The sequence below is a fragment of the Copadichromis virginalis genome, linkage group LG19, assembly GCF_057382275.1.
Source record: "Copadichromis virginalis isolate Kocher_CV1m ecotype Utaka linkage group LG19, C_Virginalis_male_GT1.1, whole genome shotgun sequence".
In the NCBI taxonomy this organism is placed as follows: Eukaryota; Metazoa; Chordata; class Actinopteri; order Cichliformes; family Cichlidae; genus Copadichromis; species Copadichromis virginalis.
In genome coordinates, this window is record NC_140636.1 from 9165895 (window position 1) to 9180272 (window position 14378).

The window sequence follows — 14378 nt, forward strand, 5'->3', positions numbered from 1 at the left end:
TATAAACGAATGCCCAATGAACTGAAACAACATTTTGAAGACGACTGGGTAAAATTCCTCTACAATGATGTGAAAGACTGATAAAGTCATTAAAGCCATAAAGAGCTATTTCTGTTAACATTGGTTCTACGAGCTACTCAGTCACAGGTTTTTTAAACGACTGCAAAGCCCCAGGAAAACTGACTTCTTCACATCTGTATATATATATAATTGCACAGAAAAGAGTAAACTTAAACTGCAGATATTACTGAAAGACAGTGAGCCACACAGTTTTTATAGAGTGACCACAATGAGACCATTACTGAGAATGGGGTGATGGAGAAACATCATCTTTTCTTTTAAATATCTGTTTATATTCTTGATAAGTCACTGTATGCCTAACTGCTCATTTTTGGTCACCCACATGATTATTTGTTCACTCATATGATAACCAAATTGATATGACCCCTGACTGCTTAAAAAACATAATACAGAACTATTTCTAAGGTCATTCTTTTAAAATTGTTGATAAAGTCCATGATTCCTAATTTAGCAGTGTAGATGTGACGCTAACTTTGCTACAAACTAGGTTTTACTACTAAAACGTGTTGATATGGGAAATACAGCTGTAGAGAAATGGTTCCTCTAAGTTGTGTGAATGTAATTTTACTTCAGTTAGTATGAACAAGGCCTCTAGCAGGCTTCATTGTTACAGTGGCAAAACCAAAGTGTGGTTTCACTGGTCAATATGATGCAGTTTTGCTATTTCTGTCCTTAGTGACAATGGTGAGAAAACACTTCACTAGAGATTCTGCTGAGAATGCTCGCTGCCTAAGACATACCAAATCTTGTGGAGTTCTGAATGAAGCCAAAAAATAATAAAAAATCACAACCAACATTACACTCACCAAAGATACTCCTTGAAAACTATGAAACACCAGTTTGACTAAAAAATGCCAAAGGACTAGAAGAGAGGGAAATGATAACAAAACAGCAAACTCAAAGAGACGCAGCTAGAAGGATGAAAATGATGAGGAAGCAGATGAAAAAAAATCACGAATAAGTCGCAGGAATCTCTCAAGAGATGCTGTGACTACATAAAATGAGGAAAAATGACACTAAAATTACGACTTAAAAAAGCAAAGCAACCACAGTCATAGAAAAACACTGGGGTATGAAGTTTTTTTTTATTTTGTATGAAATGTGCGAAACCTTTATACACGGCCTACTGCCTCATAATTGGCCAGTAATCCACACGTTAGATAAAACTACCCCTGGACACAGTGCGTTAATACTAATAATTATTGCTACTTACACGTTAATGCACCAGTAATTCAAATACATAAGATATAGCTAGGCCTATGTAGCACTTCAGTTGACACGTTTCCAGTATAGTGACTAATATGAATTATATGGTATATTGTTTTTTTTAATAAAAAATTATTTGTATAATTTGCTGTAAAGTTGGAGCAGAAACTATTTGCAAATGTGTTATTTTAAAAACCTATCAAGCGAGAGAAAACCAATACGTGAGCGAGTAAAGGAAACACCCATGCATGCCCTAGCATTAGCTATATAGCGCATTCACAGACCTATATATCAGTTATGTAACTCTCGCTGTGTTCCTCTCTAATTTCGGTTCTAGGGCTGAAATGCACTCGTCTTTCACACAGCACCGCCTCGGCTGTGAGGAGGTCTTCAAAAACACTTATAAATGTGCAATAAACGATTGGGCAGAACGAGCGTTAAAATGCGGATACATAGAAGCGAGGTGCAGGGCCGGGCCTCGGACAGGTTTAGCCTCATTCCAGCACGCTGCCTGGTGAAGCCTCCACATATACACACTGTACTTCGCTCTCTGCCTCGATCTTTTTCCTTGTCCCTTCTCCTCTACCTAACCGATGGATTCGGAGCCTCGTTTCTCCGTGTTGTGATTGATAGTTCTGGCTGTCCAATCACAATTGCGGACATCGCTCCCTGCAGCCAATCAGCTTTGTACGTGGTTCAGATGCTCGTCCAGCACGCTACGCTGTGTCTCTGTTATGTGTGCCATGGTCTCAACCCAGCAGTGTTGACAATAGGGTGAAAGGAAACAGCCCCGGATCATAGACGAGCAAAGAAAACACCAAAATCCAGGGTTTTTGGGGAAGACGAGCGAGTGAATCAATAACAGGAATGTAAATGCGTTAACGTAATCGTTTGTGTGTATCGTAGGTGTATTTTGTAATTAATGGGAGTTTGAGGATTATTCAGTTGGAAGGAAGGCTACTCGTGGGTTTGGCTGTTTCAGGCCAAAGATTTTCCTGCTGCTCCGCCGCTGCTGGGGAAAGGCTGTTCTTACCGAACTGGAGGTAGCCTAACTAATAGCCCGATAGCTTTCCAAACATAGGATAACTCCTCGCCGCCGTCTCCGTTGCGAACCGCAGAGGATCAAGGTAAAGTACTACGATTGGAGGGCTACCAGCCACTTGGTCGGCTGCAGCTTGTCGGGCTCGGGTCGGGACTCGGGACGGTGTGTGTCTCCCAGCCTGGTCACTCTGTCAGTCTGTGAGCGCTAGCTAACGGTAGCAGCATTAGCACTGCCCCGTATTTACATCTGGGATGATGGGTGATCGCCCGAGCCCGCCCAGGTAACTCTATCTTATTAGCACACATTGGCTTTGATATAATCGCAGGTTTCATTCTTTTAATCAGCTTCTTGTGTTTCCTTTGACTGGTGGCGGGTCTTAAGCTAAGGCTACATGTTCAACTTGAGCTAACCCGCGATAACCGTTGCACTAACGTTAGCTAGCTACCAAAAATATAATTTCTAAAGTAAAGCTTCAAAGCTTTGAAATGAAAGCCGCTTTATCTTCATGGCTATACTATCTTAGAGCTTTATGTGTTCTTTGGAGACGACTATCTAGCGTTCAATGCGGCTTTGTAACGGTTATTCGAGATGCTAACACTGCTAGCTAGTTAACGCTAGTGAGGCTATCGCGCTGTCAAGTTTTGAATGCTGCGCTGCCTCCTCCTCCTCCTGCTGCTGCTGTCGCTGCCAGGCCCGATTTGCCCAAGCTAACGCCAGCTCTCCCGAACGGCTTCATTTTTAACCTTAGAGTTGATGGTCTACTTTGCTGCTCTAGCTGATAACAGCAGTAAATATGTGACATCAAATTGCACTGTACAGGAACTAGGGTTTATTGAGTTATTTGCTGTATGCAGCGGCCCACGGGCTGGTTCGCTCAAAGTAAATGCTGCTGTTTAATCCTCGTGAGTTGAAAAAGCCCCATGAACCCAGCATGAGACAAGTTTAGCTTTCCTGTCAAGTGAAGCCAACTGTCAAACGGTGTGGCGATAATCCTACATGAACTTTGACTGGCTGTGCACTAAGAGGCTGTTTCTGACAGGCTCGTACCTCTAAACTTGTCATCTTATATTTTCTTGCACAGACCACCATTGTTTCTACATGTTGAGTAATGTGTATAGAACCGTTAGGAGGGAGAGAGAGATCATCACCTCTAATAACAATGTAGTGACATTGTAGATGAGAGGTGGTGGTGATGAGTGGAATGCATCGGGCTAACTTTAAAGTATTATCGTACTACTCCTACTTTTGCTTTTATTTTGCCTAGTCTCTACATCCCCAGCCATTTATGGGAGGCCAGGTGTGGCCTTTCATATACTCATATTGCACTGTCTGTGTTTTAGGAGGGTTTACTCCTGTTCCGTGACACATCTGGCTCACCTTTAAGGTTCTAGAGTTTAACCATGTTGTTAACAGGTCCAACCTTAACTCAGATAACTTAACATCCAAAGTCTTCTGTGTTTATGACAAGGCTGGTACATTAACTGCCTCCTCCTTATCAGCTCTGTGTGGTTTTGTGTGTGTGTGTGTGTGTGTGTGTGTGTTTGAAAGTTGCTGAGTTCATTTGTACTTAGATGTGTGAACAGCGCAATTCACCCATGAATGAATCACACCAATTAGACGGGCTGTCAGGTTGCAGCATTCAGCTGATAGTAGCAACAGGAGACTTTCGGAAGTATGAGGATTCAGTACAGTAAGCCAGGGATTCATACTGGTATTGTTAGTTCAATTTGTTAGCAATTTTTATTGGATGGATATGTAAAGTAACCTGTCTTCTTTATGTTGCTGTGACTTGCATGATACTTGCATGACTCTGGTTTTTGGGAGGCAATAAAAGCTGCAAAGCAGGATGAATTATTGGATTTAAGGGCATATCGTGTGTTTAACTTACACAAAGTTAAACACACAGTTTGATATTGACTGCTTATATGTCGAACTGCACCATATATTTTCAGTTTTGTTGACTGATAAGATGACATTTACTGCTGGCAGTAAATATTGAAAAACACTTAAAAAAATGTTTTTTTTACTTATTATAATGAACACTTATGTTTTCCTTAGCAAAAAAAAGTAGAATAAATAACAATAAAAGTACGTTAAATAAAACAGTCTGTGCATTTATAGATTTCTTTTGGTATGGATGAGCTGAAAAAATAATTTAATTAACAACCAAAAAGTGTCTTTGAGGATCTTTTTTCTGAAGCAAGTTATTATCAGAGTCATGTTATTGAGTGTTGGCCAGCCAAACCAAGACAGCTGTTGTTGTTGCATAAGGCTTTATTTATTTATGACTTTATTTATTTTTTATTTTCTACTACTTCTGTGATGTTTAATAAGCCGAATGTACTTCTAACAATGTAGATAATGATTTTGCAGGCCTATATCAAGGAAATGTTTTTATTATTATTTTTATTTCCATGAAATAAAAAGAAAAGCAGTTGGGCTGTACCAAAATATGACTCTTGTCGTATTATGAAAATTTTGGACACTGCAACCCTGTGAAAAACTAAGTACACAGCACAATCAATAGCTTGTGCAATCATTTAGCAGCAGTATGTTGAATGAATAGTTTTCTGTATGCCTTTATAAGTCTCTCACATCCCTTTGTAGGAATTTTTGTCCACTCTTCTTTAGAACGTTGCTTCAGTTCATTGAGGTTTGTGAACATTTGTTAATGCATACCTCTCTGTGATCAGGGTATGGTCTGCAATACCTTGATTCTGTTCTTATTCAGCTATAGTGTTGTAGATTTTCATGGTGTGCTTTGCACCATTACCCTGTTGCATGACCCAGTTTGGGTAAGCTTTAGCTGTCACACAGTCATGTTTGACTACAGAATACTAGTTCATGGTGGACCAGTTCAGATCCTGTGGCTGCAAGACAAGCTCAAATCATCACCCCTCTACCACCGTGCTTGACAGTTAGAATAAGGCACACAGCTGATATGCTGTGTTTGGTTTTCTCTAACCATCGTGCTGTGCTTTATGGCTAAACATCTCCACTCTGATCTCATCTGTCCAAAGGACGTTGTTTAAGAAGTTTTGTGGTTTGTTTTGATGCAACTCTACAAACCTGAGCCATGCTGTCTCGTTTTTCTTAGAGAGGAGAGGTTTTCTCCGGGCAACACTTTGAAACAAGCCATATTTGTTGAGTATCTTTTTTTTTAAAAATTGTACCTTCATGAACTTTAACATTTAACATGCTAATTGCGGCCTGTAGAGTCTAAAATGTAGCTCTTGTGATTTTTGCAAAAAACTCAAGACACATCCACCCCATAGCTAGGACACACCCAAATCCTCAAGACCAGCAAACTGCTCAAACTTCTGCTTTTATTGAGGTGCTCACACTTGCTAATGATCAACAACCAACTGCATTTGATCAGCAGCATGTAGCTATTCTTAATTCCTTAGAAAGCAGTAAGTGTATACTTAATTTTTTATAGGACTGCATAGTATGTTTCAAGCTGGTATTCCTCTCATCCACAGCACTGCATTCCTGTACATATTTGTGTGTGCATTTTTGTTCCCTTACTCCAGCTCCTTTCTTTCGGCCTTGCCATTGCCTGTTTGTTGACTTCCTGTCGTACAGCAGCTCCCTCCCTCCTCTTCCTCCTTCCCTCCCTCCCTCCCTCCCTTTCGGTTGGTCTCCCTGTTGCTTGCTATGCACCCCTCCTCTCTCCTTCCTCCTTGTTCTTTAATCCCACCCTCACCAAGCCTGTTTGGATGTCATCTGTTCTCTTATGTAAGAGGCATGGGAGGAGAATGGCTTTGGTGCTTGGGTGCCATACGCCTGACCAGGCGGCATAGTCTTGCTCTCCCTCGTGTGTTGTGTAGTGTTGTCGCCATTAGCTGCTTAGTGAGAGAGAACGATTGAACGTGAGGCACTGATGGTTGTACACAGGGATTCCAGTGGTCCTATCCACAGGTAAGAAAAGTAGTGTGGCTGTACAGTTTTTAGATTGTTCCGAATGTGACTAATCGCAATTTTGTCACTTTCAGTGGTGCTGCAGTGGAAAAGCACCAATTTGTACTGTTTACTTTTACCATTTGTGATGTAGCAGGTAGAAATTGAAATTAAGTCTTTGCCTTGTTTCTTTTTTATTTTATTTTATTTTTTGGAGCTGAATGATGCTCTTTGTCATCATAGCAGAGATTAAAACTTGTATTGCCTGAAATCATGAACACAAAGAGCTGGAAAGTCTCTCCATAATATTATGGTGGAATCTTGGAGCTGATATGGACCACCCTTGCCCATGCCAAAAAACCCCCAAAACAGAGCAAGAATATTAAAATGTAATATTATATATTACTAGTAAAGCGCTGTACAAATACAGGCCATTTACCATTTGCCATTATAAAAGACAGCTGGAAGTGCTGATTTAACCATTTATAAGAGTAAAACTTGATTATCCAAGAGGTGTCAAAGAGTACGTACGTCAGAGCTAGTCCACTTTCAGACATTAGCCGGGGATTATCGCTGAGTGCAGGTGATTTTTAGACGCCTCAGCCTTGCTTTGTCCGGTATCTGTAAGGCTCTGTACCCACAGCAACAGCACAGAGAACAAGTTGCAAGGTGTCAATTTGCAAGGTTTTTTGTCATGTTTATACTGTAGGGTATGTCAGCCTTGTGATAAAGCCGACATACTTTTTAGGCTCACATTTGAATAGTTTTGAAAGGCAAAACTATGGCAGGAAATCTTTCAACAGAGAAAAAACAAACAAACCAAGTCTATCGTGTGTTGTCCTCGACCATAGTATTTTTTTTTTTAAAGCAGAATTTTAAGTTTGTTAGCTGCCAGGCTGACTGATGCTAACCAACCACAGGAGAGATCAGTGTTTAGCTGGAGGTATTTTCCAAGACAGTGACAGTGCTGATGCCAAACAGAAGGCATTCACACAGCTGGATCATTAACTGCTGAGTGACAATGAAAGTGAAGACCGTGAATAGTACTGACAGATGACTCTCTTGTCATATAATTGGTGTTGTCATTTGTGAATCTGTGTATCCTGTTTGGCGTACAGTCATGACTTACATGACTGCACGCCAAACATATATATATGTGTGTATATATATATATATATATATATATATATATATGTGTGTGTGTGTGTGTGTGTGTGTATATATATATATATAGTTTTTAAAATAAAGATTTGAGCAATGGTCTGCAGAAAATATATTCATGTACAGCCTTGTTTATTACTTGTGTTTCTGGTGACTTCTGGTGCATCATATTTCTGTTGCTTAAAGTTGATGAGCTTTGATTAAACTGTACTTGATTATGGACTCAAACAACTACATAGTTGATCCTGTTGTGCTTCTTTGTCAGTCTTTATGAGAATGATTGTGGAGGTTTGTTAGCGATATTGTTCATATGCGTACCTCATGGTGAGGGGAGGAGCTTTGTGCCTGATTAGCCTCAGTGGTGCTGTGTGAAGTTGTGTGTCAACTAGAGCAAGTGTTGCATCAGTACTGTTGTAAATGAATATCTACTCCAATGGTTTCTTGTATCTTATCTGGTAGATTGTGTTTTATTTTTTTATTTTTATTTTTTTCCCTGGTTGACAAGTCTACTTATACACTCACTCAGAAATAATGAATATGACACGACTACCTTTGACTAGACCATCAAAGTCTGGCTTCATGTCTGATGCATGCAGCACAGTGGACAGATGTTTAGCCGTCCCTTGGGATCTATTATGTGCTGTAGTTCGTCATAGAAAAAGCTTGTTTGTCTCTGTAAGTGAGCTGTTGAGGCTTTTGTTTTCCTTTTAGAATGTTGCGCGCTGCACTGAGTTAGCTCAGGGTAGTTCTGTCTATATTAAACCTATGTGCTAGTGCTAATTTGTTGTAGTTGTGCAAAACGTCTGGCTTGAAGCAGGGTCTCCATCTGCATTCAAATGATAAACAATGATAATGGATATTTGAAAGTTTACCTGGAAGATTGTGATGATTATCACTGACAGCTGTCTTTGGATCTATTTGCCATATTTTTAAAGTAAGACCTTACAGTCTGTTGCGATTTTCAATTGCAAAACTATATATATATTTTTAAAAAAGAACAAAGTAGTTTTGCATTACAACTTGAAAAGGGGAAAAACTGATTGCTCAATAGCAAGTTCTTTTATAGCTCGTTAAAACTTTTTTCATGGTTAAACTTGAGGCTTTGCCATTTGAAAATCTCCAGAACTTTTAATTGTCATCCTAGATTGACTGATTTTTGAATTTGGAAGCCCATGTCCTTGGGAGGACTCTGCCTTTTCTCCTGCTGACTGGCTCATTGTAATGTAAACAAACATATAGTCAGTCTGTAATGACAGTATGCTGTAAATGTGTACAAACTGTCCTAAACACTGACATCTTCAATCTAATGCTTAGCAGAAAGATGAGAGGACTGTGGTTTTGAGGCTGTTTTACCATATCTTCTTATATTCACAGTTGGCACTCTTGATTTTTATCTTCTTCCTCTTGTAGTTATATTGCATCAGTGCTGACAGTTTCATCACAGAGAACCACAGATGTACATGTTGCTTGTCTACAGTCATTATAACTACTATAGATTCTTTACTATGACGGACAGTAAGCGGTGCATCCTCAGGGAGCTTTTGAACGGCTTCGACTATCCATATGAATGATGTGCGTATGTACGTGTTTGTACTGAAGTCCAAGCCTGTAGTAACTCTCCTCGCTCTGTTGTATACAAGGCTTGGTGGGCATGTTGTATGACAGCCTTTTGACTTTGACAGAACATTTGCTGCCAGCACAGACCGCAGCCTGCAGCATCTCATTCATGTCTTATTATATAAGGATTTTTGTTAGCACTCTAATTTATGTCCTCTCAGCCACCCCATGCCATCCAGGTCAGTTAGTGATCAGGCTCTTTGTCCTCTCCTGAAATCAGAGTCCATTTAGCTTCCTAATGTCCTGAATAAACTAAAAATATTAGCCTCATGCTAACTAGCAGAGGCCAGTTTTGTTGTGGCTTGTGGTTGATATTGAGCTTTGTATTTTTCCCATGTACAGTACTGTTGCAAGAAGGAAGTGGGAGTACTAATGAAATATGGTCAGTTAAAGGCAAACACACTCATATCTGACTAAATAGTTGTACTTTTCACATCTTTGATTAAATTAATTTCTATCTTTGTCTACGGGCTGAATTCCTGAGTTCTCAAAGAACAAGCTTTAACAGCAACAACCTCTATCCTGTGATTACTTATTACTAGTGGTGCAACGGATCAAAAATCTCACGGTTCGGATTGGATCACGGTTTTAAGTCACAGATTGGATCAATTGGATCAAGAGAAAAAATTAACATTTACTTATTCACTTATTGAAGTATTTTTTGCCTGTTAAAAACATTCAACTCAAGACTCATTCCACGCAATTATTAAAAAAAACAACTATGGTACAGTATAGGGCAGTATAGGGCTTTGTATCTACCACTCAATTCAATTCAGTTTTATTTATAAAGCGCCAAATCACAAAAACAGTCGCCTCAAGGTGCTTTATATTGTAAGGTAGACCCTACAATAATACATACCGCTCATTATATCGCACTCCGCTGTGATATAATGAGCTGTCATGGTCACGTAGCTTTCCGTTGCCCTGGAGGTCTGTCCATTTGTAGAAGATGCCTGGGACGGTTCAGCCATAACTTTAAACTGTTCCTGCTCGTACATGCTTGAAACGATCTTGCCACTAAAGTGGACGCGCAACGGGATATCATAGCGTGTCTCAAGCACGTTCATCATAGTTTAAACAACGGAATACGGCCTCCTGTCTGCAGCTAAACACCCCAGTAGCTTTTGTAATGACTTTAGCCCGGTCGGACTGGGCAGTAAAGGGCTGCTTAAATACCGCAATTTCCTCTGCTCCTCCACTTGGACGGCTAGCGCTGGCCATAACTATCGCTTGACAGACCCACCACGCACACCATACACATACTTTTTTTTTCTTCTTTTTCGAATCTTCGGATCACGTGCGTTCCGAACCGTGGAGTGGGATTGGTTCGGATTACGGATCAACCGTGATCCGTTGCACCACTACTTATTACACTGGCGCAACAACGTTGAATCGTTTTTCTTCCAAAAAAATGTTTTTCCTGGATGTCTTGAGTGGTCCTTTTTAAGTCATGCTATAATACATGTAATTGGTCAGGGCCCAAAAGATGAGTTCATGACTTCATGCTCCTTCTAAGGTTATTTGAAACTTGTTGTGATGGTTCACATGTTGTCAGGATTCACACTTTATGGGGACACTGTGACAACTCAGGCTTCTAATCACTGTGTTTCCTTTAATTTAGGTTAAGATTCGGACATTCCAGGCTGTCCATGCGCGCATTTGTTTTTTTTAAATGGATGTTTCATTGGTTTTGTTTGTATTTTTATAGGTTGTTAGCGAACTACCTGAACAACTGAATTGGCTAGTACACCAGCCTAACTGACACTAATGAAAATCTTAGCATGTTAGCTTGGTGTACGTATGAATATTTACTTGTTTGCAGAGTTAGGGTATCGTGCTTATATCAAAGGATGACAGCATATCTTTGAGCAGTGTGCATCATAGATGCTAATGTAACCAGAGGACCACAAAAACAGGGTTAGTTTGCAGATGTGAAACTTTGAGAAAAAGTTTAGCCCCATAAGAGGTTTAAAAAAAAAAAAAAAAAAAAAAAACATCACCACACCCACATTTGTGGCCACCCTATGGATCTGTACCTCTGACAGCCAAAAACAAATCCTGAGTGTGCTCTTCCAAACATGTGCTCCTGGGTGTGGTGCAGAAAAGTAGTCTCAAGTGTGACTTCTGCTGCGGCTTGTTTTTGTTGCTTGAGAAGTTAGTTTGTTAGATTCTTTTTTTAATTGTTATTTTAACATGCAATCAGCAGCCAGCACACACAGCAGTTGACATTTCCTCAGCTTCCTCCGACTGTGTCAATAGCTCGCAGCTGCAGAACCAGCTCCATTGTTGTCGGTGCCGCTGTGTATGTGTGTGTGTGGGTTTTGTGTGTTTTTTTGTTTGTTTTTTTTTTAAAAAGTTGTGTGTGTGTTTGAGATACTTTGATGGTCTTCTGGCAGGTAGGAGTGCCGCTTGTTTGTGTACTGTAACCATGCTTGAACTGAAGTCTAAAGTGTCTCCTATGCTGGGAAAATGAGGCTGTCTGCTTTGGCTGCAGGAAAATGAACTCGTAGAGAGCTAAAACTGTAACAGGGGATGTTGTTTTTTTTCTTTTTTTTTCTATTTGCATGCGCTTACTATCAAAAAAAAAAAGAACTCTTGACCTGCATGACCTTAGTGCACGAACATGCTCGCACACAAAAACTTGTAAATGTGCTTCCTGTGCCTTAAATTCAAACTGGAATGAGAATGCTTAATTTAAAGCCAATACTGGCATTACACTAATATAGGTTGTTTTTATATATGTGTGTGTGTTTGTTACTTTTAAAAATAATTGTTTTAAGATGGGGTTATTTGATCTCTTATATGATTTTAAAGATTTTCTTTTTTTGCTTTCCATGCTGAAATTCTTGGAATAATTCAGAGCTTGAGAGAAATGATTTCTGGACAAATCACTACATTTCATTAACAAACCAGTAAATTTGAAAATAATTTCGAGCGATGTCAACACACTGAAGCACATGGCTATCAACACAAGCTCGTGCAATTGGCTGAGAAGTGAGAGGAGGAGTGAGCGGTGATGGCACCAGCAGCATGATGACTGACATTAAAAATGATCACAAATAAAGTGTTATGAAATGTAACTGTCCCATGAAAAAGTGTTGTGGTTAATCACTTTGGCTTTCTAAATTTGGAGCTTTCTGAACACGTCTAATGTGACTTCATCTCCCCCCCCCCTCCTGTGTCTCTCTCAACAGGGCTATGTCCTCGGCAGCCACCACAGCTCCCTCTGTGGACAAAGTGGACGGATTTTCACGGAAGTCTGTCAGGAAGGCCAAGCAGAAGCGGTCGCAGAGTTCGTCCCAGTTCCGCTCTCAGGGCAAACCTATAGAGCTCACGCCCTTGCCCCTGCTCAAGGGTAAGTAGAAACACATGTTTGCGTGTATGTGAGAGAAATCTGTGGTTTGTGGGGTGAGAGGCACAAGGGATGATGACCAAATCAAATACAAGTAACATCTAAAAGGCCCCTCTAGCTTTGCTTCTGTTAATCTAATTGTACTGAATTTGAACCCTGGTTCACTGACTCAGTTTCATTGCGTGTAATGTACACAAAAGTGTTATTATATTCAGACATTTTCATATTTCACAAGTATATTTTTTCAAAATTAATGACTAAATTAATGTAACATAAATGTCTGGATATAGGCTAGTCTAGCATTAATCAATCAGCTGAAATAACAGCTGTGATGAGTACTCGAAATCAACATAAACTAATGCTGAAGATCCAACAGTTGATAAGTCATGACTGGAATATTATTTTCACCACTATATAAGCTAACTGGATATGCTTTGCCTCTATATCTGTTACACTAGTCAGAGGCTCTTTCAGGGACTTCCTCTTTTTCACATTTTTATGTGTTAAATAATTTGATGACAGTGCCACATTAGCAAATAGCCTCCATAAACGCACACAGTTTGCAGTATTTTTTTGCAAAGAAATAGGGGATAAAATGTGCACGTCTACTCTTTGATGAAATGATACTAATGTTCTGAACATACAGCAGAGAAATTAAATGAAAGTAGGCTATCGAACACATCACACAGGTATTCAACTAATACCAATAACAATGATGGTATTCATAGCATTGATCATTTGTATCAATCTGCCCACCCCAAGTGAAAACTAAGCCAGCAAATGGCAAATTTCCCCCATTATGCTTAAGCGGCTACAGCAGTAATTACTCAGAATACAGATTTGTTCTGATTAGTTAAAATCAAGCTGAGCAGAGCAGATGATAGTTATGTGTAAACCCATGAAGTTTGATATTTAGGTAAGTAAAATGTCTTAAATGTGAAGTGGAGATTCATTCGTGGTAGTGTTAAACTTCTCTTCAGGGTTTTCAGGGCTTTGGGTGTGGCACCCCCCCCCCCCTCTGGAAAAATTGGGGTGTTCTAAAACCTTTGACCAGTAGTGTATCTGACAGAAAATAAGCAACTGCATGATGTTTTCACTTGTGAATAATTTGTGTGGACACCGTTCCTACCTTAAGTGCACAACACAGGCTTGTAAAAGGGGGACCTTCCAGGGGCTTTAAGCGTAGATGGCTCATTAAAACAGAAAGGTTTTTTTTTTTTTTAAATCATGACACTCACCTTCAATTTGTGTTTTGTCTCTGCCCATTGATGGCAAATTTAGTAGCATTGCTCTGTATAGTCTGGTTGGTTTAGTTCTGTTTGAATGCAGCTGCTTTTCTATGCCAACTATTCTCTGTATGCGAGTGTTTTATTAGTGACATGTCTAGACAGGCAGATCATTTCGATGATTGCAGAGCGCAGGTTGGTGCTAGAGGACGACCTGTACAAGTTATACAAGACCCATTCTAAAATTTACTGTGGTATTAAGACAGTCCACCTTAAAAATAATCTTATTTTATTGTCACAAGTAGTCATGGATTACTCAGTTGCTCTGCCCGATTCTGCTCAGGTCAGCTGGTTGTTGAGTTTGTGGGTTTTAAAGCATGTGTCTTACCAAGAGGGAAGTGGCCTCTGTTTGGCACACTGTGTGACATCAACAGTCATAACAGAGTTGAAGGGTGTTTCCCCCGTCTCTTCTTTACTTTGAGTTTTCATTCATTATAAGTTTGCGATACCATTATATCAGCAAATGTCTAATACTGGCTAAAAAAATCAGTCTAAAGATGTTCTCATTAAATGCAAGATGTATGTGAGGAATAAGAAGATCATAGGTTAAAATATGAGGAATCTTCTGATTCCTCAAATGGTTTAATAATAATATACCCTAAGCTTGTTCTTGTTATATGTAGCTATTTGGCTGTCATGATGAAATGGACTTAACATTTGAACTGCCTTGAACAGAGATTGGCTCCTCACATTTTGTTTAAGCAAGAGGTTTTTTCAAGTTTAAAGTTGGAAA

At 39.7% G+C, this 14378-nt stretch overlaps 1 protein-coding gene across 2 annotated transcripts in view; it reads left to right on the top strand.

Moving 5' to 3' along the window:
• The first annotated feature begins 1967 nt into the window (after positions 1-1967).
• Positions 1968-14378, top strand: part of ppp2r5eb (protein phosphatase 2, regulatory subunit B', epsilon isoform b) — a 53811-nt gene continuing 41400 nt past the window's right edge. Inside the window, exons 1-2 of one of the 2 annotated variants that reach the window (XM_085441969.1) lie at positions 1968-2609; positions 12202-12362. In XM_085441969.1, the coding sequence (XP_085298095.1) occupies positions 2581-2609; positions 12202-12362 (190 nt within the window). In that variant the 5' untranslated portion in view covers positions 1968-2580. The remainder of the gene's footprint in view (positions 2610-12201; positions 12363-14378) is intronic. The other variant, XM_085441970.1, reaches the window with a different exon arrangement.